Source organism: Podarcis gaigeae (assembly GCF_964106915.1).
Source record: "Podarcis gaigeae genome assembly, chromosome: 3".
NCBI classification, from domain to species: domain Eukaryota; kingdom Metazoa; phylum Chordata; class Lepidosauria; order Squamata; family Lacertidae; genus Podarcis; species Podarcis gaigeae.
In genome coordinates this window covers 107,219,297-107,245,519 of record NC_139680.1, presented here as the reverse complement: position 1 = coordinate 107,245,519, position 26,223 = coordinate 107,219,297, and the positions used below count along the sequence as shown (strand labels likewise).

The 26,223-nt window shown below is 41.3% G+C and overlaps 1 protein-coding gene across 3 annotated transcripts; it reads right to left on the bottom strand.

Moving 5' to 3' along the window:
* Window positions 1–949: 949 nt before the first annotated feature.
* LOC310841887 (stonin-1-like) lies at window positions 950–24,019 on the bottom strand. 3 transcript variants are annotated; one of them, XR_014562760.1, is made up of 6 exons: window positions 23,673–23,883; window positions 21,942–22,725; window positions 9,815–11,774; window positions 3,694–3,896; window positions 2,364–2,759; window positions 950–1,383 (listed from the first exon to the last, which is right to left on the bottom strand). XR_014562760.1 is itself a non-coding variant. In XM_083733579.1 (5 exons), exons 3-5 carry the CDS (start codon window positions 11,721–11,723, stop codon window positions 2,685–2,687), a joined length of 2,187 nt encoding a protein of 728 aa, XP_083589705.1. In that variant the 5' UTR covers window positions 11,724–11,774; window positions 21,942–22,725; window positions 23,673–24,019; the 3' UTR covers window positions 950–2,684. The 3 variants fall into 3 exon arrangements, 1 of the variants encoding a protein (XP_083589705.1); XR_014562759.1 differs by lacking the exon at window positions 21,942–22,725 and having other exon boundaries at window positions 23,673–24,018; XM_083733579.1 differs by having other exon boundaries at window positions 950–2,759; window positions 23,673–24,019.
* Between the last annotated feature and the right edge of the window lie 2,204 nt (window positions 24,020–26,223).

Genomic DNA, 26,223 nt, shown 5'->3' with positions numbered 1-26,223 from the left:
CAGCACCAACACTTGAAATTGTGCTCGGAAACGTACTGGGAGCCATTGTAGGTCTATCAAGACCGGTGTTATATGGTCTCGGCAGCCACTCCCAGTCACCAGTCTAGCTGCCGCATTCTGGATGAGTTGCAGTTTCCAGTTCACCTTCAAAGGTAGCCCCACATAGAGCGCATTGCAGTAGTCCAAGTGGGAGATAACTAGAGCATGCACCACTCTGGCAAGACAGTCTGTGGGCAGGTACATGGAGGTACGCACTGCCTCACCAACCAACAAGTATGCAAAGCAACACAGTTGCACCACACTTCACAAGTGACGGTGTGCACAGTTCTCTTCAGCCAATGATTTAAAATGGAGAGTTAGACCTCTGGAATGCTGCGCTGGAGACAAGATCCATTTCCCTTTTCCAAAATGCATTTGCCACCCTTAGAAATCTGGAAAGGGTTATGTTTTTCTATACCAGTGTACAACAGAATCCTGTTGGAATAAATGGGGTTTGAGCTATCATATGAGCTTGAAAATGACAGCCTAAATGTGAAAGGCAAATTGGCTAGTATTTGAGCCTCAATATGACCTAAAGCAAGAACCAACATTTTTCCTCCTCTGAAACCCCCAAAAAACACACCATCCATCTATCTAACAAACAGCATATACCAGAGCTATTATCACCTAAAGGCTCTTTTGACATTTCAAGACAATTTACTAGTAAAATGAGATTAGAGAAGCTGTTGTATCTTCAAAATTAACTGTTGGGACAAAGCTACATAGAGAATTGAGACTGTAACTTAATATCCACTTCCATTGAACTGGAATTATAATATAAACTATGTTTTCCCAGATTAATAAAACTCAATTTATTCTAAATCATTTTCCCTTTGGGGCGAATTAGCTGAAGTGTTAAGGTCCATATTTAATATCTGCAGCAGGGACAAAATATTAAAGTGAGATGAAGTATGCTATTACAGCTTTATTCCAAAAAGACTTACACACAGCAAATATATCATCTAGAGCAATCGCAATAAAACAGAAATCCATCAATACAGATTAAAACAGAGACAGACACTTCTCTGGCTTCTAGAGTATACAAGAAAGGCCTCAAAAAGCAAAGGACAAAGATGATGTCTCCCACAAGGGGACAAATAGAACTGTCCTACAAGCCTAAAAGTCAGCATCTAAAAGGTTAAGGTGATTGTCAAAGCATTTACAGTTTCATATTTCCTTTAGACTTAGAAGTCTTCTGTGGCACACCCCTTAAGCAAACTCTAGCTCAGCTGGCAACGCAAAGGAACATCTCGCTTTCCACGTTCTTCTGGAGTCTCCTGGATCTTATAGCTTCTTTGACTAGCAATTCAGGACATGCTTTTGTTCCAGATCTAACATCTGTTCCTGTTGGAGATCCAAAATAATTCATAATAGTTGGCAATGTGTTAAAAATAACTCTGTTCTGTCCAAGATCCTGAAATGAAAACTTTGCCTCATCCTTTCAGGTCAAGAATTTTTATTACCCACAATGCCTCCCCCCCCCCCCATATGAGCCCAGGCAGAGTCCCCTTCCAAAGAATGAAAGGAAAAAACTTTCATTTACAGATTCAAACAGGAGAGGCCAAAAGAGCAGCACATATTAGCTATTTGAAACATGGTATGCCTTCCTGTGTGGAAGAATGTATGCAATAGATTTCAAAGAAATACTGAAAGCAATGAATTAAATTCCTGACATTAACTATTCTGAAAGCCAGTGTAGATTTGTAATTCAAAAGTAACATTTTTCATACACATATTCCTCTGTACAGGAATAATATAGTGGAATAATCCAAAAAGATGCCATTTATGAGCCACTGAAACTTTTATCTGCTCTGCCAAATGACACCCCTTTTCAATATACTTTAGGCTTGCATTATTTACCAATACTGGGAAGAGCAAGACATATGATTACATTCACAAAGTACCTACAAAAATATATATACAGTATGTCCACAACTTATGCACATTTAACTTGTTTGCATTCAGCTATGTGTTCATGACAAAAAATAAATAAAAAGGGAGTGGAAAGGTGGGGTTCCAGGAATCAGCCTGGACAGCTAAGTTGGTCAGAGCATGGTGCTGATAACGCCAATGTTGCAGGTTTGATCCCTGTATGGGACAGATGCTTATTCCTGCACTGCAGGAGGTTGGACTAGATGATCCTTGGGGTGCCTTCCAATTCTACGATTCTATAAAAAATGACTTTGGCAATCCCACCCCACACTGAACCCCATGTGTTTGGACTGTACACAATTTTGGCTTTAGGTGCAATCCCCGGAATATAACCCCCACATAAGTTGCAGGCTTACTGTAATACATAACTTAATTTGAAATTTATAATTTACCTTTCTGGACCACGGCAAGATATATATTTGATGTTAAGTCTAAATGCTTCATAGGCAACTGCCTTACAAGAGTTCATATCAAGTGCCACTAATTTTCAAGATACTGTGAACTGACTGTGTGCTTTAGCTTTTTAAAGGATAACATTGGTCAGTAAGCTAAGTTAGGAGCACAAACTTCAAATGGCATCTGGTCTTTCAACATGACAAACTGCAGAGAATATGCTGTAGTCCACTGCCTTGCAAATTCATTTGGAGACAATATATAAAGAACTTTCCCCCACAGTCCTAGCAGCACACCATACTCTTCAGTTCGATTCCTCACTACTGCATTTGACAACTGCCACATTTATTGGAATCTTCGCCATCAAGCCTTATCCATTTCTTCTCAATTTCAACCTGTAATATAAAAGCAAAAAGGTTGTATTTTTTTTACAAAGCAGTAACATTACTGAAGCTCTTGACACTATACCCAGTGAGCCAATAGCTAGCATTCTAATCCTATTAAAAATTAGATGACAATAATGAACCAGGACTTGTGTAACCAGCAATCACCTGCTAGTGTAGAAGCCATGTTTGTTTAAAGCATAAGAACACAAGAAATCCTGCAGCACTTTGTTGCAAATTAAAAGTTGCAGAGTGCATGAGGTTTATCAAAATCTACCTCATCAGATACATACCCCAAGTAGAAAACAAAATATAAGAACAAGAGGAAAAGTAAATACTATTATAAAATTATTGATTAAACTTACATCCTACCCTCTGTCCTAGGACCCCAGGTTACAATGCTATAAATATAAAACAATCAATACTGAAGCAGAAATTTAAAAACTAACAACATAATAAGTAAAACATATATCAATTTTCTGCAGTGCAGGTATCAATCTTCAGTAAACAGAATCCTACTCTGCATTTGAGTTGAAAGCTAACCCTACACGTTTCAGTTTTAAACTGCTTTTTCACTAGCTAAGTCTGTACGGTGTGAAACTATATTTCAGTTTCCTTACCCCCCTGTCCCAAAATAGGTTTATCTTTGCGTTTTACTGCAGTCCCTCAAAGCTGCCATGCTACAGTAGAACTGAAAACTTAAGTTTCTACAGGCTTAGTATCTCTAGGATTCAGTTCTTGAGCTATAGGTTTTTACAAGATATACCCTACTGACAGTTAGCTCGTGGCCCAGAATGCCTTTATTGTGCCTTCGTGACCATTTTAGCTGATGCTTTAATAAATAACTGGGTGATACCAAGCTTTTCCTTGCATAGCTGCCTGACTTGCTTTGTTGCCTTGATGTTCCAAAAGGCTAAAGAACAAAACAAGAGGACAAGAAGATTACCTGGCAGTTGTAACATGCTTTACGTATCACATGTTTCTGGGGTTGGATGTCACTCTCGATGCCCAATGATTTAACTTCAGTTCCGGAAGCGCATGCATCAGGCACAACAAACTGCACTGTGGCAAAGGGATACCAATCAGAGGGGATTTCCTGATCCGATCCAAGTTCTAGCTTGTAAGACAAACTGTGCGGATGATCTGGACCTTGAGAAAGGATGGAGGGAATGTCACAGGAATTTAGCCAAGACAAGTAGCTGAGAGAACAATCAAGTTAATGGAGGTTTTTGCTAAGCTGTGATTAAGCAGAGTAACCCAATGAAAGAGGAAAGTAGCTCAGCAGGTCACAAGTACCACCAATGCCTGGTTTAAAAAAAGGAGCATTTGCTCCCATTCAAAGCTGCTCTTTGTATCTCGGAAGGCTAGAAACACTTTTATAATTCGCCATCACAAACAGCTCAATATTACATGAAATTATTCACCATTTCAAGTATACTCTATCAGCAGTAATCCCCACCAAATACCTTCATTCTAACGCATAGTCCAGATGGGCTTTTGCCCCTTAATTTCCCCATCTGCAAGTTACTGTCAGAGTGTAGTCACTTGTACACCAATGTACCAATATGGTTTGACAATATGTTTGTCAATATGCCTTGTCAATATGGTTGATAAAGAAACAGAAGCTCAGGTTCAGGCACAGAACAGTTATACTTTATAGGTTGAATAGACCCATTTACCGTAAATTAAGGAAGTTAATTTAGCCAAGGACATTAATTTGAATGGGTCTACTCTGAGTATGACTAGCTTTGGCTACAACCTTAAGGCATCACCTTTCTCAGGGGCAACTATTTAGAAAACTACAGTTATTAAATCACACAGACTCTGTTTATTTTGTGAATGCCTCTATAGCAAAAAGCTCCCTGCAGAAGCAAGAAGGAAAAGAATTAAGTCAAGTACACTAAGTCCACAACTTATGCGAGGGTTATGTTCCGGAAATCACGCCTAAAGCCAAAATCACGTCAAAACATATTGGGTTCAATGGTGGGTGGGATTGCCAAAATCATTTTTCCCTGGACACCCGCCCTCTTTCCCCTTTTTTCCTCTGCTAAGTGCATAGATCTTAATTTGCTCAAGTTAAATGCGCATAAGCTGCGGGCTTATTGTACTGCATTAATGTGCAAACTTTGTTCATCTAAGAGCAACCCAAAAAACTTCACTGGGAGCTGTTTAAACCACCAAGAGGTTTTACTCATCACAAAGCTTTGCCAATGTAGGAAAATATTGGCCAGGATTTGACATCATCAAACAACAAGTGCTTCTACAATAAACCTCTAGCAGAGATTCAGAGGAGAAGCTCATGATTCAACTGAATCTGATGGAATTTACTTTAGAATGCATCTTAAGTATATGGATAATCATTAAAATTCCAAAATGGGTATGTTAAAATATGCAGTGAAGTATGTCTTTGGGTATCAGAAAGAGGTAGTAAACTGGGAATTTTATCTTCAGTGAAGGATATAGTACACACAAACATGTGTACTTCAACCTAAACTGATCCTTTTTGAAATAAAAAGCAGCTTCAAAGTAGAAGCAGTCTAGCATAGGAGTCTTATGGCAAGTGTGGGGAGGAGTTAGCCTCTCTCTTCCTGTCTCTGCATCCTCTCCCACAAACATCAACCAAGGAGATTTTAATGGAGGCATCTGCATACAATGTTTCACCCAATTTTTAAACACTATTTATATTTTTCCAGCACTTGATTAGGAATGTACATTTAGCCAAGTAATCAGGGCATCTTTTCTAATCAGGCAGAAAAGGAAAGATTTCTAATACAAAAACAGCAGGAGGCAGGCGCCAACTTAGAAGTAGTATTCCCTCTCCTCTCTTACACAGTAGGGACTGACTTAAAATGTTCAAATTCATACATATGCCATCTAAAAAAACAAAAAGTATGCAGAAAAATGTTTCTTACTCAAAATGCTAATGTATGCATATTTAATTATTCTAGTACTGTAATGCATAGAGTCAATCAACTAAAATTTTAAGGAGGCAACAGTCCTATTTTTTATGTACATAACACTTCACAATCTCTTATTACTACTTTATACAGTAGTTCACTTTTCCCACTTCAAAGACACTCTCCCAGCCTCACATTTTTTCATTTGCAATAGGAGGGAAATGCAACAGCACAATAAGAAGGTGGGGAATATCATTTAGGAAATTGTCCCTATAAATGCCAGGTAATGTTACGTAAGCAGAGTGTCCAACTGTTCAGGCAACCGTTGGAGTTCCATGGATTGTTACCTAATAATCATAACTGATATGGAAACAAACCAACCAGAAATCCCATAAAATAAACACTCAAAAGCTCATTTTGGCATTCCACATTGACAACTCACAGCATGTATTAGACCAGGGGTGGGATTTTTACTCTTAATTTTGTTTGCTTATGTTCTCCATTATATCAAATCCTTTAACAATTTACTATAAACTTGAAAAGAAGAACAGTGAGGCCATGCTGCCAAGAAAGCATTTCCTGGAACAAGGCAGATATATTACCAGCAGTTATTGGAAAATCCAATGTGAAAATAATCTAGGAACTAGACCCCATGTGATTTCATTTAAAAATGATTAAGAAAGATTGTGGTTAAGAGATCATTGTTACAATTTGGATCTGAAGTCACATTTCTCCCATAGTTTTGAGTTAAAGTCACATTTCTGCCATATTTACATCCTATCAACAATAGGAATAGCAAGCTGTCATTCTTTTCCTCATGCAAAGCTGTATTTGTTTTGGAATTGGAAACTTTATGCATTCTGGATGAATACCCATTCACACAACATTGGATCTCACTCATTTTCATTACTATAGATTCCAGACTGAACCCAGGGACTTGAAGACCTTGCTTGCAGACTCAATTTTCCTTTTGTCAAATTGAGGAAAATGTGTCACATAGGAGGATGCTAAAAGACTCCATGCCTCCATAAACACATACATTAATTGTGTAAGCTAAACATTTGAAGAGGGCTATGACATGACAACAGCATAGCAATGTTGGCTGTGGCCTCTCAAAAACTGCAAATGTCTTGATATAGACAAATGTCTATAACTGCAAATGTCTTGCTGTAGTCTGGAAACATGCATATGAGCTAGGCCTTATCTTATTTCCCTCGTTGACCTTTAGATTAAACAATAAGCAGACTTCACTTTCATAATTGATTACAATTGTTTCAAATTTAAAATCTTTTTCAATGCAGGGGAAATCCATTATTTATCTATCGCTAGCAACTCTTCCAAGTAACACTTTCACTTAACTTTGCTCTTATGCAATTTTAAAATCTACCCCACTAAAGTGACAAAGGGAAACTTAGTCCTTGTATTAGTTAAAGAGTTGTTTTAAAGTTATGATATTTTCATCTGTCTCATCCCCAGCATATTTAAAGATGCACAAATATACCTACATACATTCCTGGGAGAGATGAATCATCCTAATCACCAAAGGACACTAAGTGTCTGATACTTCATGCATAACATTTCTTTCCTCCAGAGAGCTAGCAAGTATGTATGTATGTGTGCGCCACCACATACAAAGTGGGTTTAAATCATATACCCCGGTGTACTCCTGAAATCAGATTGTTACAATGGCCAATGTACCTTTCACCTGACGGTTTCGGTTCCTTTATTTTGATGCAAACTCAAGTTACTCTTATTTATACCTTTATACCCTGAAAGGCTTGCCTACTGCAATATACAACATATAGGGCTGCACTCTATTATTGTGTTACTGAAGAATGTGACAGCCAACTCCCTAATGACTCTCAATGACTGGCTGGCTGGCAACCAAATGGAGCCATTCTATGCAGGCTTTTCCCATAGCCAAGGACCTGACTGTCATATGAACAGGCCTTCATAGCAGTATTTTTTAAATCATAATTATAGAAGAGTATTTTAAATTATTACTAAAGCTACATCATTTTAAAAGTTGTTTTTGTATGTTGAAAACACAAACCAACAGGACCATATATAATCTCAAACTGCTCCACACCTTCAATTTCAACTAAGACTGAAATACAGAACTTACTGCTGAGCAGGCATATACAGGATTATATCCTGTATTATATTAGATCACTTCCCCTATCACTGGGGGAAAGGTTATAGCATACTTGGCCATGATAAAAAGCTTGAGTGCTTGTGCTACACTAGATATTTATATAATGAAATATTAGTAGAACAGAAGTGTAACTGGAGGCCGTCTCTTGTCACTGTGGATATTCCAGCACTAACATGGACTGAATGCATTAGCTAGTCCACCAGCATAGCACTAGAGGATATTTCTTTCCAAAGTAGATCTAGTATGTCAGCTGCAATGGACTTAACAGAACTCAAGAATCTCAAGAAAAGGCTGGCAGTACAGCCATCTAACTGTTACAATACTGCTCTCTTTTGGTTGATAGAGGCTATGTCAGTAGATAGAGAGAAAAAGGATGATATTCTTTACAATGGGCACTCCAGACCACATATTTCCAAAATTCAGAACCAGGAATACCACAAAAAGTTCTATTTTGCATAAATATATCTCTTATTCTACCATGTTGTTCCTGTAGAAAGCTCAGACCAGAGACAAACACTGATTAGGCATACTTAAGCAGTGTTTGTCTCTGGTTTGAGCTTTCTAAAGGAACAACATAGAAGAATAAGAGATGCCAACAGAACTAATTATTCAAATTCATTTACAGTGGTACCTTGGTTGTCAAACGGCTTGGCTTCTGAACAAATCAGCTCCCGAACGCCGCAAACCCAGAAATGAGTGTTCCGGCTTGCGAACATTTTTCAGAAGCCAAACGTCCGACGTGGCTTGCGCAGCTTCCGATTGAGTGCAGGAAGCTCCTGCAGCCAATCAGAAGCCGTGCCTTGGTTTTTTAATTGTTCTGGGAGTCGAATGGACTCCTGGAACAGATTAAGTTTGACAACCAAGGTACCACTGTACTGGAAGAATTCATACTACAAAATGAGGTGTGGGGTTTCACTGCCATGTGTTGAACTTTGGCTCTTTCGGTTAACTATGCTGCATGACTATGCTTTTACTTAGCAAACATAATGCAAAAGCTCACAGAATACATTTTTTAAAAACACATGCTATTTTTAGTGTGTGGTACATACGAATATGAGTATGCAACATGAAAGCAAAAAAGGCTGTTGGGTGTTTCAATGTGTACCTCCTTCTTATCATTTTAGGGAGGTCTCTATTTTTAAATTTCTCAGTAAGTTGCAATATTTCTAAAAACAGCAATTAGACAAGCTATTATTACTTTCTCATTTTTGCTTTTAATGATCATACATATTTTACATTCTGTAACTTTTTATATTTGTTGTCTGTGGACCATAAGTAAATTATATTCTTATATCACCTTCAAAGTAATGCAAAAGATCAGCCGTAGACTGGCTTCTATGCACTGCAATTTCCAAGGACAACAGAATTTCTTCCTGCAATCTAACATGAAATTCTTTTTTTTTTACTTTTGCATACTTTTGAAGACGCAGAGATGCACTTCATACCTGGGAAGGTGATACCAAATTTATATGGATGTCCAAGATGGAAAGACACCAGTTCCAGAACAATTTAGAAATTCTTACCCCTACACACTTCCTTTTCCAATACATTGTAGTACACGCAGTGAATTTACAGAAGTTAATTGTAGCCACCTAGGGAGAGGGAGTTTGATTCCTGGATCTAATAAAGAAAAATCCCAGAATATGAAACAAAATAAACACTTTCAAATATGAAGGTGCCAAGACTTCTTAAACGGAATGTGAAAAGCAGGCCTAATTATCACTTGGCTTGAATCTAGCATCTATCAAAGCTGCTTTGTTAGGTTGGTGTGGTTAAAATATTCGGATTTCTAAAGCACAGGAATGTGTGCTATATCAAGAGTATCTTTCTTTTTCCCAGCTCAATAGCACACACAATTCACCATCTGCAGCCTTCATACCATACATTTTAATCAATTGGCCAGTAAAATCTCTGGAGTCATCATATTGTTAACCCACTATGAGAAAATGCAATTCCCTTTCAGCACAGCTTTATACCATTTTTAGAAAAAATCTTTATATAAAACAAATATTTACTTGAGTTTTTATCGGGAAGTCTGTCAATCTTCCACACAATAGCTCTATAGGCACTTTCATATTTGGCTGTTCCAATTGAGACCTGTATTACAGGATCAGATTCAATCTCAGTTAAAGAGCCAAGGCATGTTCTTCTGTTCATTTTTGCTTTCAGAGACTTCTGTCTTTGGAGGTTCATGGTCCAAAGAGTTTTAATCCACTGTGAGGGAATAGGAAAGTGTACCATAATACTTTCACAGGGTTTCATGGAATTTGAATGCACTGAAGTCAGAGCAGAAGAGGACATGTTTATGAAAGCTTGCAGTTCAACATAAGCTCCTTGTACTACCACCATGGCCTTGACAGAAAATGGAAGATCAGCTCCATTATACCATGTCCTGAAACGCATCAGTTCTAACCTACAGCCTTCTGTAGGTGTAAATTTAATTATCCTTGACTGCTCAAATTCTTGTTTTTTCACACATTGATGGAAGTGATAGTCAATTATTTCAATCCATTTTTTCGCATCCTTTTCAAAGTAGTGCTCATCTTTGCTCTGAAGCTCCAGATCATTCAGCGTCAAAAAGCACTCAGAGTTTCCATTCACAAAACTCAAGCAATAAATATGGGTGATGACAGCACTTTCAACTAGCTTCCCTTCTGCTTTAGTGATCCTCCCTGTAAAGTTGTCCACTATCTCCAGGATCATTTCCTGTTCTTCATAGTGTTTTTTTGGTTTTGAAATAACAGGAAGCTTCATTAACTCTTCCTCCACTATCACCAGGAAGTCAGTGAAGTCATTGTAATCAGTCGTTCCCAGCTTTAGCATCTGTTCTATCTCTGGTTCATGAACCACTTCAGCTTTGGGATGATACTTCTTTCTCTCCACATAAGACACATGCTCAATTTTCACAGTATGGATTTTCCCAGAGATACTGCAGTTCTCTAGCTTGGGTTCTGAAAGTTTACAAAATGGCTGCAGCTGAAATTCTTTGAAAGGTTTCTCAAGACCCTTTTCATAATACATTTGTAGGATTCCTCCAGGTAAGACCTTAAGGTATATAGGCCCCCACTGCCTTGATGACATCATATTCTTCTTTTCGGGAATCCTCAACATGAACGGCCAGCCATCTTTTCTTTGGCTGCTGAAGAGGCTGTGTGGAAGAAACGAAGAAAAGCCATCTCCCGTATACATGTATGGCATGGCTGTCAGAGTCCTTTCATTATCTGAAGTATCAGTTTGCAAGTGCTCAAGCCTCTCACAAATATAGTGGAATGATCCCTGATTGAGACTTTTCTGATCAGGGAACCTGTCCTTTTCACTGGAAGAGCTACTATCCTTTTCAAGGTTTGCATCCTTTTTGTGCACATTGATGGATGTATCTGGTGAATCTTCTGACCAAAATGGACTAGCAAAAGCACAGTCATTCTGAATGTATTGGAAGAATGTTTCTGATCCCAGGGAATCTTCTGATTTCTTTGCGCTTTCCTGATGAGTGGCATTTGCACCATCTAATGGCTCTGAGACTGAACATTCTGAGTGGTGCTGAGCCTGAGAGGTACCAGTCAGTTTTTGAGAAGATGTCCCACCCACTGGCAGAATATTAATGTTGGATGACAACTCTGGAATAGGATAAAGGTGCTGAATTCCAGATTTTGAAAATAAAGGGCTGACTGAATAATCTTTAGTGGGTGTACATAGTGGAGAATTGCTAGGAGGTCCAGGGCTAAAGTAATAGTCAACTACAGGAGAGGAGAGAGGAGTATTGCTGGAAGATGGAGATTGGCTCAAGGAATCAGGCATTTTAGGCAGATGGAGTTTAAGCCCATTTGCTTTGCAGGCACTATGACTTCCCCCTGCTTTCTGAGGAGAATGGAATAGGGGTTCATCTTCAAATGTAACCCAATTTGCAGGATTCGTTGTAAACATCTTGTTGGAACAAGTTGGAGATACACAGCTGAAGTCTCACTTGCAAATCATCTGTTTAAAAAGAGAAAATGAAATGTGTAAGAAAATGAGTACTATCTTTCTAAGAGCATATCCCCATGACAAACTTAGACCAGTTTCAAGCCTTCGAGGAATCCTTGAAATTGTGATTGTGAATAAACTGGAGAACCGGAGAACCACAGCACTTTCCCAGAACTGTAACTCCCAGGGTTTTATGGCTAGAATAGTGAAACTGGTTTTAAATGAGCAAAATAGATATTTTCATCAGCCCTAGACATCTTATACCTTGGACCCTAGTAGTTCTTAACGAATGGCAAAGATGACAAATCCAAAAGGGAGAGACCAATTCTGAATAGCCAAAAAAATTGTGGGGACTCACCTTATACAAATATGGATATGCAATATATTTCTACTTTTTTGCAGTAATTTACAATAATGCAGGGTAGAGACAAAAAAAGAAAGGCATTTTCTCTACCCCAGATTGCTGATATTGACAAGCTTGTATTATCAGTGGCTACAAAAAGCAAGGATACAGGGCAAGAGCTTATTTTGATAGGCACACTAAGAAAACATATTTGTGCGTGATATTTGTATCCTAGTGTCTGCGGGCACTTCCAAACAGCTTGCTTATACAGTAGAGGATTCATTATTGTATTGTTTGCATAAAGTTTGCAGAGAGCTTAGACAATGACAGCTATTCACTGAGCATTCATTCCAATTTATTTGTGGGGAGGTTAGACGATGCTGAGTCAAGAATTATCTTTATCACGCACTTTTCACTGCATTTTCCTTATCACAAAAGGACCATGGCAGGGGAATAGATTTGTTTTGCAAGACTGCCAAATCAACTTTCATTGTACAACCTGAATTTACTGGTAAGTGCGTGCACACACCCACACTGATATTATATGAAAAGCCCAAGAAGCCTTAATTTCTTAATCATATGCTTCAATCAGGAACTCATTCATAATTACAATTCTGTTTCCTCTGCTAATGCAGTTTTGAGACAACACTTAATTTGGTCTCTCTTCATCAGGGTTACAAAGGCAATTATTCCCAAAACATTTTTTTTACAAAATGCAATATACTAAAGAAGGTATGGAGGTAATATAAAATATTTGTTTAGTAAAGGGCTTCAGGATTATATACAATATAGTGTAGACCCAATTATTTTAGTGCAATGCTCAAGAACAAATGGTCTGAATTCCTTTTTGGAATTCTAGTTTTTGCAAGTTGCCAAGTATTTAATGCTCCAGCCAATAAGCACAATAAGATAGACTTTTTCCAGATGAAATCCTTCTCTGTGGTGTCTATTCCTATGTCTGTCAACAGAATTACAGTTATCACTTATTACTTTGCCAGCATCACCCAGGGTCCTGTGGAATTGGGGGTGGGGCAAGAGCCACTGGGAGGCTTAACTGCCTTTGTTTGGGTCCATGAAGTGTTTGAGAGATGTTGAAAGTAAGCAGAGAGTGGAATTCTTGACCACCAACTTAAGGAGACTGGGCCAGCTGATCCTGAAGAAAGTGTCCCCAGATAAAAAAACTTGTGGCAGGACTCTGATTTGCAGTTTGGGACAGGAGGTGAAATGGACTGGCCCAGGGACAGCAAGAAGAAGAGATGAAGGGGGTCATCCAAGCCATTTTCTTTATTCCTCTTAACAGCCCTTGCCTCATCTGGAAGTTAGCTTGGCTATTCCAAGAATTAGAAGTGGGCCAGGCATACAGCCTAACCCGCCCCACTCCAAAAAAACCCCACCTCTATTATTTGTCTGTTAATATATGTGTGATTTTCCCCCTTGTTTTACAAAAGCCATTTCCTGTTGCCCTTCTGGAAAAGAATCTTGCACATGTTTGCAGTTTAGGTATTATGGACAGCAGATGTACTAATACTGATCACAGCAGAACCCTGCATTAAATTTCTGATGTTAAGGTTTGCACACGTGCTCTGTCATATTAATTAAATGTATCAGTTTTTGTTCCTTCTGATTTCATGAAAAATGTTAAGTTCCACAAGAGTCATGAACACCTTTCTCTTCTCTTGCTGCATTAGAATGGCATTCTGCTTCACCATGAAGTTAACAGCTCTGGAGAAAAATGGAGCCAGTCTTAAAGAAACACAAACACAGCTGCAGCTTCCAATTCCTGAGCTCTTTATCACTAACAAGCTTGCCACAGAATAATTAAATATTAAAGCACAATTTGCAGCTGGACAAAGGAGCATGGAGATCAGGTGTGCCAGTGAGCAAAGAAGCATGGAGATGAGGCAGGTGGGGAGCATAAAGATTGGGCATGCGGCTGGGCAGAGGAGCATGGAGATTGGACATGCGGTAAGTCAGGCATGCACACACATAGATGGGAGCAAGGGATGAAAGAAGTTGAGCAACACAGGGCAATGTGGTAGGTCTTATTTTTACTTAGTGGCGTCTGGGAGGGAAGTCAGCAATTCAGCATCAGCAGTGGCTTCATGAAACTGTGCTTTCTGCCAGCTGCTTCCAGGCAAAGGCATGTTGTACACACACAAGGTGTGCTTCAAGATGTATTTATTGCCAGCTCAATTATTTTTAAATGGTTATCATGATGTGGTTTAAAAACCAGTACTGAACAATGTATCAGTATATTGTTCAGCTCTACTGGCCATCAGGCAATAGCTTTTCCCATCTGCCTTGTCTCACCCTACAGCCCAGGAACCTTCAGAATGGAGCTGCTGCCATGGGCATTATGTATATGTGTTTTTTAATGAACTGAATAAAATCGAAGATTATGAGTCATGGGGATGGGGAGTGTGTGTAGATGAATTCAACTGTGCTTAATTTACTTTTTGGCTGCTATTTTGTTAATGTTGTTAATATTGTTTTATAAATTATGAATGCTGTAGTACTTTATGAATCCTATGACTTTTATTGTAATTGTGCTGTTTATCTTTTTTTTAGTTGTTTTGTTAATGGTGTTTTATAGAAGATTTAATTATTTTATATTATTTATGTTGCATTTGGGATGTTCTCTTATGTTATTGTTACTGAGCCACTTTTCAATTCATTTGAATGAAAAGTGGCATAGAAATATAATAAATCAAATTGATCTGGTCTGGTCTGGTCTCAGAGCTAACTGCTAGGCATGCAGGCTCAAGCTCATATTTAATCACCAATATGATTCAGAGCAAGGGACGCTGGTGGCGCTGTGGTCTAAACCACAGAGCCTAGGGCTTGCTGATCAGAGGGCTGGTGGTTCGAATCCCCGCAACGGGGTTAGCTCCCATTGCTCGGTCCCTGCTCCTGCCAACCTAGCAGTTCGAAAGCACATCAAAGTGCAAGTAGATAAATAGGTACCGCTCCAGCAGGAAGGCAAACGGCGTTTTTGTGCGCTGCTCTGCTTCGCCAGAAGCAGCTTAGTCATGCTGGCCACATGACCCGGAAGCTGTACGCTGGCTCCCTTGGCCAGTAAAGCAAGATGAGTGCCGCAACCCCAGAATCATCCGCGACTGGACTTAACAGTCAGGGGTCCCTTTACCTTTATGATTCAGAGCATAAAGCACTGAAACAAGACCTGGTACACCTGAGTAAAATGCAGCGGGAAGGAGACATCTGCATGCCCACAGGCAGCTTGAGTGAACATAAAGTTTGAATTCAAGCAGCTCTTCCCTATGCAGATTTGAAGATTATACCCTTTGAATAGTAAGCACTGAACATGACAGTTAAAATGTTTCAAGGAAACAAAAAGATGCATGCATAAATCCAAAGTTTCTCAAAAGTGTTTACCTATGTAAATGCAGCAGAAAGATATCGCCGACCCTCCCATGTGTGTGTAAAGCACTAATATCCATGCAGATTATAATCCAAAAACACACAAAGCTAAATTTATCAGGTGTTTGTATGGTGTATGGTTTGTATCAGCAATTTGCATCATGTTCCCAATCTAAACAGTTAGAGGGAAGAGTATATCATTTTATTGCTTTTCAAGCAGGACAGAGTGTCAAGACAACAATCCTACAATTTCTGGTGTACAACACTTTAATCTGCTAGGTTTGAACTGTTTAAAAACCTCAAAGCAATGCAACTGTCTCGAGTTATTAACCGAGAAAAGTCAGGAAGTTCATATGTGTGTGTTAAGTAAGGACAAAATGCCAGTTTTAACTTGGAATTTCCTGCTAGTTTGATTTACATTCCAAATATTGCTCAAGTTCAACTTCTGGCTATGCCTCACCATGGCTGATGAGCTATTTTTATCCTCTTCCCTAACCACAACTATTTATACCAAAGAGTAATACTGTCTTTTCCATCAAAACATATAAAGCAGAAAAACACTTCTAGAAGTTTTGTGAAATAAAAATCATGGCCGAACATCTCACACACTTTGTACCCCTCAAGTTATAAACATTTCAAGATTCACAAATACTGTATGCCTTCTAGTTTAGGCGGCTTTAAAAAAAAGTTTAACAGCCTCATGATTTTTCAGATAAAGGAGTGTTTCATCTGTGTATAAGGGAAAATCCACAAGTATACAGAATCAATGGAAACTTATGTCTCTTTGTGTATAGTACATAAAGTGGCTGGGGCAGCACAGTCAGGTATGTATTATTATTATTATTATTATTATTATTATTATTATTATTATTAAAAATGGGCACAGGATTCAGCATCACAGACACCAAACAAGATGCAATGCAGGCAAGTTAGATCTCCCACTTTTTTTTTAAAGTTGCAACCATAGAAACCACCAATTCAGAAAGGGACCAGGGTGGGTAGATTAATCATTTCTCACACAAACAGAAAGCATCCTCCTTGAAGCTGCTGTTTGCTGTGTAGGTAGAATATTGAATATCCTGTTGTACATGACTTTGATGGCCACAGGCTGTGAAGCAGTTTATGAATTTGTAAAATAAACTGAAAATAATTATGCTTTCCCACAAAGAACAAACAACTGGAGGCGGGGCACAATTTAAAGTAGGCTCTTCCTATTGGAATAGGAACTGGAATTCACAACTAGTTTCGCCAAAGGCTTTCCAACCCCTTCCCACAATTCTCAGAAGCAGAACATAGTATACAAAAGTTAAAATATATAGGCACATCAGCTTGATTTGTGTAACATAATTCCATTTTTCTTGGTGCACAGATCAGGTTACCTTTGTATAGACTTTTGATTGATTGGTTTAGTACAAAGTTCAGACAACCCTGGCTAATAGGACCAAAAAAATAAGAATGATTGGAATGCAACTGCCTTTCACAATAAAGGAACATGGCTGTCAGCTTGTCTGAAATCTAAAGTGAGTTTAAATCAGAGTAGCTGAGATGGCTTTCAGTTGATAGCAATGTAGTGTCACTGAAGACCGGCTTGATATGAGGAAATTCTACGTTTGTGCAAATTATATTGGTAGAAACTGGAAGAGTTAATCTCTGAACACTTCTTGGCTCCTCCATGCAGCCTTGCACACAAAGTATTGGTTAGTAAAGTATACTTCCAAGATATGGTGGGGGTTGGCAAGACCTTTTATTCACCACAGATAGGCTGAAGGCAAGGATCCTACCAACAATGAAAACGGGGAATAAGGATAATCACTAGTAGTTTGTATAAGCCCAGTACTAAAGCTAGCTTTGAAAAACAGCTAACTTGCAACTAAGTAGGAATGCTGGTCAGCAAGCAATTTAGTACAGTCATTCTTCCCAGCCCTTCTGACTGTATTTGAACCACCATGAATACTGGTTGGCTACAGAAAATGCTGACAACTTCAAGCACAGCCACTAACACAAGTAAGCCTCCCATAAAACCTATCCTTTCTAAAGCAGCAGAACAGAAATTAATAATTTTGTAATTAAGGAACAAGTATTTAAAAAACCTAGCCACATGATCCACTACCCTCAAGTATGTTAGTGGAAAGCTGATGTTCCAAAACCTCTCCATTTCTTAGCATTTTGTACAGCCAAATGCTCCCTCCTGCCACTGTGAAGGCTTTTCAGACAAAATTTTCCACTCCCATTGACCACAGCAAGCTCTGGGGCTCTGTGCCAGCTGAAAATTTAAACCCAAGATTTGTAGTTTGGCAATCAGAAACTAATGTTACCACAAAGTTGTTTGCTCTGAGGTTGACTATATTGGCACTGTTTTGCAAAGTTTTCATGAGGCTAACATCATTTTAAAGCTTCTGAACAACAATATATAACAAACCTAAACGGTGACTGTAAGCATAGGATGTAATAAACTCAGCACAGACTAGTGGTGAACAAATCTGGATTTGGAGCACAGGTTCAAACACCTGCCAAACTGCAATTAGGCAAGTTTCATGGCCTGAGTCTTGTCTGTAAAACAAGATAAAATGATTTATTTGTTACTAGCTATGGTGGCATTTATTTGTTACTAGCTATGGTGGATTTAGATTTGGTGGACAGAATGCCTGAAGAACTATGGATGGAGGCTCGTAACATTATACAGGAGGCAGCAACAAAAACCATCCCAATGAAAAGGAAATGCAAGAAAGCAAAGTGGCTGTCCAATGAGGCCTTACAAATAGCGGGGGAGAGAAGGCAAGGAAAATGCGAGGGAGATGGTGAAAGATACAGGAAATTGAATGCAGATTTCCAAAGAATAGCAAGGAGAGACAAGAAGACCTTCTTAAACGAGCAATGCAAAGAAATAGAGGAAAGCAATAGAATGGGAAGAACCAGAGATCTGTTCAAGAAAATTGGAGATATGAAAGGAACATTTCATACAAAGATTTCCATAATAAAGGACAAAAGTGGAAAGGACCTAACAGAAGCAGAAGACATCAAGAAGAGGTGGCAAGAATACACAGAGGAATTATACCAGAAAGAAATGGATGTCTCGTATACCCCAGGTAGTGTGGTTGCTGACCTTGAGCCAGACATCCTGGAAAGTAAAGTCAAATGGGCCTTAGAAAGCACTGCAAATAACAAGGCCAGTGGAAGTGATGGTATTCCAGCTGAACTATTTAAAATTTTAAAAGATGATGCTGTTAAGGTGCTACACTCAATATGCCAGCAAGTTTGGAAAACTCAGCAGTGGCCAGAAGATTGGAGAAGATCAGTCTACATCCCAATCCCAAAGAAGGGCAGTGCCAAAGAATGCTCCAACTACCGCACAATTGCACTCATTTCACACGCTAGCAAGGTTATGCTTAAAATTCTACAAGGAAGGCTCAAGCAGTATGTGGACCGAGAACTCCCAGAAGTGCAAGCTGGATTTAGAAGAGGCAGAGGAACCAGAGACCAAATTGCAAACATGCGCTGGATTATGGAGAAAGCTAGAGAGTTCCAGAAAGACATCTACTTCTGCTTCATTGACTATGCAAAAGCCTTTGACTGTGTCGGCCACGGCAAACTATGGCAAGTTCTTAAAGCAGTGTTTCCCAACCTTGTGCCTCCAGCTGTTTTTGGACTACAATTCCCATCATCCCTTGCCACTGGTCTTGCTAGTCAGGGATGATGGGAGTTGTAGTTCAAAAACAGCTGGAGGCACAAGGTTGGGAAACACTGTCTTAAAGAAATGGGAGTGCCAGATCACCTCATCTGTCTCCTGAGAAATCTCTATGTGGGACAAGAAGCTACAGTTAGAACTGGATATGGAACAACTGATTGGTTCAAAATTGGGAAAGGAGTACGACAAGGCTGTATTTTGTCTCCCTGCTTATTTAACTTATATGCAGAATTCATCATGCGAAAGGCTGGGCTGGATGAATCCCTAGCCGGAATTAAGATTGCCGGAAGAAATATCAACAACCTCAGATATGCAGATGACACAACCTTGATGGCAGAAAGTGAGGAGGAATTAAAGAACCTTTTAATGAGGGTGAAAGAGGAGAGCGCAAAATATGGTCTGAAGCTCAACATCAAAAAAACGAAGATCATGGCCACTGGTCCCATCACCTCCTGGCAAATAGAAGGGGAAGAAATGGAGGTAGTGAGAGATTTTACTTTCTTGGGCTCAATGATCACTGCACATGGTGACAGCAGCCACAAAATTAAAAGACGCCTGCTTCTTGGGAGAAGGGCAATGACAGGCCTAGACAGCATCTTGAGAAGTAGAGGCATCACCTTGCCAACAAAGGTTCGTATAGTTAAAGCTATGGTTTTCCCAGTAGTGATGTATGGAAGTGAGAGCTGGACCATAAAGAAGGCTGATCGCCGAAGAATTGATGCTTTTGAATTATGGTGCTGGAGAAGACTCTTGAGAGTCCCATGGACTGCAAGAAGATCAAACCTCTCCATACTGAAGGAAATCAACCCTGAGTGCTCACTGGAAGGACAGATTGTGAAGCTGAGGCTCCAGTACTTTGGCCACCTCATGAGAAGAGAAGACTCCCTGGAGAAGACCCTGATGTTGGGAAAGATGGAGGGCACAAGGAGAAGGGGACGGCAGAGGACGAGATGGTTGGATAGTGTTTTCGAGGTTACCAGCATGAGTTTGAGCAAACTGCGGGAGGCAGTGGAGGACAGAGGTGCCTGGCGTTCTCTGGTCCATGGGGTCACGAAGAGTCAGACACGACTAAACGACTAAACAACAACAACAACAACATGGTGGCATCAAACATCCCTGCACTTTTGGAACATTACCTCTAACCTCCCTTCTGCCTCTTTTAATGGAAGATTATGCTAATCATTTTAAAGCAGGTTAGCTAATGGCAACTAGCTGCCCTACCTGAACCTCTGTTTTATCAGGCATGCCCCTAGTTAAAGACACTTAACTCTTGTGCCGGTTGTGGACAACCTATAATATATTGGCTAACATGTAGACAAGTTTGTATATGGTTGATCCCAACTTGGGTGGAGAATTGCTCTACATATTCTTAACATGTCTTCCATCCTATAAAAGGTGTTTATGGATTGCTATACGAACCAGATGTTATTACTGTACAAAGTTTAATATATACAATAACTCAAACAGAAGCATGCCAGCACACACACAAACACTCAGGCGCACTGTTTAACTTTCAAAAATACTGAAACAGAGAAAACACATTTTCCTGAGCTAGCACCTAGCAAAAAGTCAAAGAATGCAGTGTTATCCCACAACCAGGGGTAGCTATTACCTCCAAAATTGGGACTGTTATATGTCCCATATATGCTATAAAGCCACTCCCACAATGCTTTCCCTTAACTCTGCTCCACCCCGATTTTCCATGTACATCGTATACCTCTGAATACCAGTTGTGGATGCTGCCCTCATGTCATGTTTGTAAGTTTCCCAGAGATATCTGGTGAGCCAGTAGTGGAAACTGGAGTACAGAACCAGATAAAATCAAGTGGCTTGCCCAAGACAACACATTGTGAGCAGAGCAAAGTTGGAATCTGAAGCACAAGCCAGGTTCCCAAAACAATTTCTTTGCCAATTAGCCTTCTCCCAAAACATTTCACCTTTTGATTCTCCCAAAAGACCATTTGTTTCCAATATTAATTTCCCAATATATTTCATCCCACTTTCCACCCCTATTTGTTCCCACTCCCCACCCCACACCCCGAGAGAAAAATAATAATCCATCACTACCAAAACAAAATACATCTGTTCACTTGCTTCACCTAGTTAAAGGAAAACAAAGGAGAAACTACAAGATAAAGAACTTGCACCATTCTCAAATCATTAGCCAACCATTAGGGAGGAAAACAAAGTCTCGTGGCACCTTAAAATTTTCAGCTGTGCTGCAACCAGCTAACATGGCTACAAATCTTTAGGAACAAGTAATTCTGGTACTTTTGTATCAATGTATTCACATGGCAACTGCAAACATTTTTACCCTTTTCAAAGTAGCAGATTCAGCACACAAAGTAACTACAATTGCCTATAACAGAGAAAGGAAGCCTAAAAGAAAGTCAGTGTTTGGCTCTGAAGGAGAAGACAGGCTGAATCTTTGGATTTTGAGAAAGAAAGTGACCCCTCAGATTTAATACTTGAAGATTGCTATTTACAAACCTTTTCCAAATAAGTTATTAAAGGTAAAAAGCACTCACTGCAGAGCTGCAGTGTTTGGAATGCAAGTATTTCTACCGTATAGAAAAAGGACAAACTTTCTATATCATTACTCTTTTAAATAACCATAACCCTCCAAATGAAGTGCATCCCTACAATTTCACTCTCAAGGTCATCCAACACATTTTAGCCACTGCCATTTCACCCTAATCAGGCACCTGGAATAGTGCAGGGCTAATTTTTTCCTTGCTTGCAAAGCATGCTTATAGCAGATAAATACAATCACAAACACAAACACATATTATATCCTCCTATTCACCTCTGGATCAAAGCACTGGAGTGGGGAGCCATCATTTTGATATTCTTTAAACTATTTAGTTGTCAGGACAACACTAGGTAAAATAACCTATACAGTGGTACCCTGGGTTACATACGCTTCAGGTTACAGATTCCGCTAACCCAGAAATAGTGCTTCAGGTTAAGAACTTTGCTTCAGGATGAGAAGAGAAATTGTGGTCCAGCAGCGCGGCAGCAGCGGGAGTCCCCATTAGCTAAAGTGGTGCTTCAGGTTAAGAACAGTTTCAGGTTAAGAACAGACCTCCGGAACGAATTAAGTACTTAACCCGTGGTACCACTGTACTAACCAGCTTTCTCCACACCTTTGGTGGGTAAAGATATAAATAGCTTCTAGCCACTGCAAGAACAGGAAAAAGCGATGGCAGTTGTTCCAGTCCAGTTAGCGAGGGGGGCAGAGGATGGGATGACTTGTAATGTCAAACAGCAAAGAAAGGCTTGAAATAAAAGCAGCATCCAACAGCTATGGAGAAAATGGAATTAATAGAGTTAGAAAAGACTGTGGAGGTCATCTAATCCAACCCGTTGCTTAGTATAGGAACTGCAGCGAAGTATGCAGAAATAGCATCCCTGACAGATGGGTGCGCTCAAATACATCTAGTGAAGGAAGGCAGTCTTTTCCAGTGTTGAATAGCTCTTATTGTTAGGATGTTTCTTCTAATGTTTAGCCACAATCTGCTTTCTTGAACTTTCCACACCTTGGTTCTGATCTTGCCCTTTGGAGCGACAGAGATTAAGTATTAATGGGAAGAATAGTGGTTTTTTTCGCGCCCCCCCCCCCAAGAAAAGGTATGTATTGTATGTGGTATATCCAGCTTAAGTGTGTGCTTGCACAAACACAAACTCTGAAACGAGGGGCAACTTTAAATTTAACAAGCACGCTTTGAAACGAAGGAGATGCGGTAAAACCATCAGCATAGAAGCCGAACTACTCTTGCAGTAGCAGAGCTGCTTCCCTAAAAAAACCGAAGTCCTGTGCACTTTTACTTGGAAGTAAATTTCACAGTGTCCCATAAAGGGCTCGCTCTCACAGATAAGCGAACCGAGAATTACAACAGAATCAAAAAGAGCGTCTGGGGGGGGGGGGGGGCCTTAAAAGCACTAAACGTGGCATAAAGCTTTCGCGGACTGAATCAGATGCGCGAAGTGTTGTTGCCGTTATCCTTTTCTGCGGGGGGAGGGATGTAAACACTGAGGTGAAATGCAAAACGTTCTTCTGAGGCAATTTGAGTAAAACGCGTGTGAGGCATCTGCCTTGCTGGCAATGGCAATAAGCCCCCCCCCCACCTCCTTCTCCCTCTGGAGAGAGAAGCGGGGGGGGGGGGTCTTCCACTAATTTCCCCCAATAGTTACCCTTGGGGTAGGGCTTTCGAGCAGACGTCCACACGGTCCACAGCCCTCCACTACCACCCCAACCAGCAGAAACTTCAGGAGGAGCCCCCCACCCCATTGGAAGTCCGAGCAACCATGTAATTTTTTTTGGGGGGGGAGGTTTCTGTGAGACCGTTTAGCCCAGAGCTAATCGCACCATTATAACCCCCCCCCCCTCGGAGACAGGGGCTGCACCAGCCTCCCTGGCTTCTGGAAGTGAGTTGCCTCACCCTCCCCGCCCTCACACCCGTCCCTTTTTCCGAAGGGAGAAGCGCCCACCCGCCATCCTTACCGGCGCGGGCGCCTCTCAGAGCTCCGACGAGCGCACTGAGGGGACGCAGCAGGGAGAGGAGGAGGACGGCAGACTCTGCCCGGGGGAAGGCTGGCCGGGACCCAAACCCCAGCCTCGCCTGGCGCGGAGCCGAGGAGAGTCGCCGCCCGCTCCCTCCTTCTCTCCTCAAAACTTCAGGACGGGAGGCCCCGCCCCCCCTCCTCCTCCTCCCCCCCCCCAACTCCCGCCCGGCCCTCGCGCTCCTTTTTTTAACTGTCAAAAGCCACCAGCGCGCGACGAGAAGCGGAATGCGCATGCGCGCCCAACGTCCAGCGAGAGAGCTTTTCAGCCCCCTGACGAGGGGCATATACTGAACCAAAGTGAGGCGGGAGCGGGGGGGACGATGGGTAAGCAGGGACGAAGCTCCGCCTCCTCGTCTGGCCGGCTCGAGCCATCTGGGCGCAGGCGCAGTCACTCCCTAGGATTTGTTTTTGTTTGGTGGGAGTGGTGGGGATTTTGGCGCCTTTTGGGGGTCTGAGGCGAAAAGCACCTCTATGCTGGGAGGGGGGAATAGGAAGTTGGGGCTTCTGAAGCAGGGCCTGGCCACCATGAGGCAAGGTGAGGTTGGGGGCATCAGGGGGCAGGATGCACAGGGACAGCAGAACCCTCATGTGGGCTGAGAAATCTGAGGGCTCCCTTGGACAAAAAACAAGGACACCAGCCAGGAATACCAGAGCAAAACAGCAGCCAGTAGGCTTGGTCTTTATTGAAGACTGTCACAACAGGACTCCCACCTGGAACAAGATGGAAGCCCCGAACAAAAGAGCCCCCAAACTTTTATTAGCTGCTAATCCCCATGTTAAAGCTAAAGGGACCCCTGACCATTAGGTCCAGTTGTGACCAACTCTGGGGTTGCGGCGCTCATCTCACTTTATTGGCCGAGGGAGCCGGCGTACAGCTTCCGGGTCACGTGGCCAGCATGACTAAGCCGCTTCTGGCGAACCAGAGCAGCACATGGAAACGCCGTTTACCTTCCCGCTGGAGCGGTACCTATTTATCTACTTGCACTTTGACGTGCTTTCTAACTGCTAGGTTGGCAGGAGCAGGGACTGAACAATGGGAGCTCACCCCGTCGCAGGGATTCAAACCGCCAACCTTCTGATCGGCAAGTCTTAGGCTCTGTGGTTTAACCCACAGTGCCACCCGCATCCCTAATCCCCATCTCCATTACTAATACATCACGGTTACATCATGAAAGGGTAGGTATTGTGGCAGTAATCTGAGCATCCTGGACCCTGCCCCATGGTTCTCCTTGCCCTCCACCAAACACCCACCAAGTGTAACGAAAAACATATTTACATTTCCCTGTTTCCCAGCCAAGTTAATCACACCATTTTGTCTTCATCTGGATTTGTTATTTCTGGAATGGCTACCTGTCTGGCACTCAGGTATCAGGATGCCAGGAATTAGCTGAGCTCACATGTCTATATGAATTTCTGAAGTTTTCCCAGTGAGCTAAAGATTTCTCAGTGAGCCAGTACATAGATACATTTATCAGTGAATTGTTACATTTGGTATCATGCAGCAAAGGCCCTTTGAATAGACAGGAAGAAACTGTGATTAAGTGTTTTGTGGGGACAAATCACAAAAGTCACAAAAGTGATTTTCCTGGTTTTGGTAGTGGGCTGCATGTGCATGATATCTGCTCAGTGGCGTAGTGTGGGGGGTGCAGGGGGGGCCGGCCGCACCGGGTGCAACATCTGGGGGTTAGGGTTAGGGGGCGCAAATCCATGGGTTAGGGGGTGCAAATCCACGGGTTAGGGGGTGCAAATTACTTGCCTTGCCCCGGGTGCTGACAACCCACGCTACGACACTGTATCTGCTGGAGGGGCAACCCCGCCCCCAACCTATACATAAATTCCTGCAACAACCTTTATTCCGCACTTTGTTCCTTTGTCATTTGATGTGGGAGGAACATTCAGGTGTGGCATCCCACCTGTAGACCCATCCATGCAGAAGGTCCCAGTTTCAACCCCTGGCAACTGCAGGTAGGGCTAGGAGAGTCCCCTGCATGAAACCCTGGAGAGCTGCTGCCGGTCAGTGTAGACCATACCAGACTAGATGGGCCAATGGGTCGGATCGGTACAAAGCAACTTCCTGTGTTCCTGTGAAGACTTGCTGCTTTCCTCCCTCCTTATGAAGTTCCTGATCAATTGAATTCCTGCCTGTCATTACACGGTGGTCAATGGGGTTATTCCCAGGCACTGAGATTCAAATGCTGAAGAAGGGAAACTTCTGTGGTGCCTTAAAGCAGGGGTAGGCAACCTAAGACCCATGGGCCGGATGCAGCCCAATCGCCTTCTCAATCCGGCCCGTGGACAGTCTGGGAATCAGCATGTTTTTACATGAGTAGAATGTGTGCTTTTATTTAAAATGCATCTCTGGGTTATTTGTGGGGCCTGCCTGGTGTTTTTACATGAGTAGAATGTGTGCTTTTATTTAAAATGCATCTCTGGGTTATTTGTGGGGCATAGGAATTCATTAATCCCCCCCCAACATAGACCGGCCCACC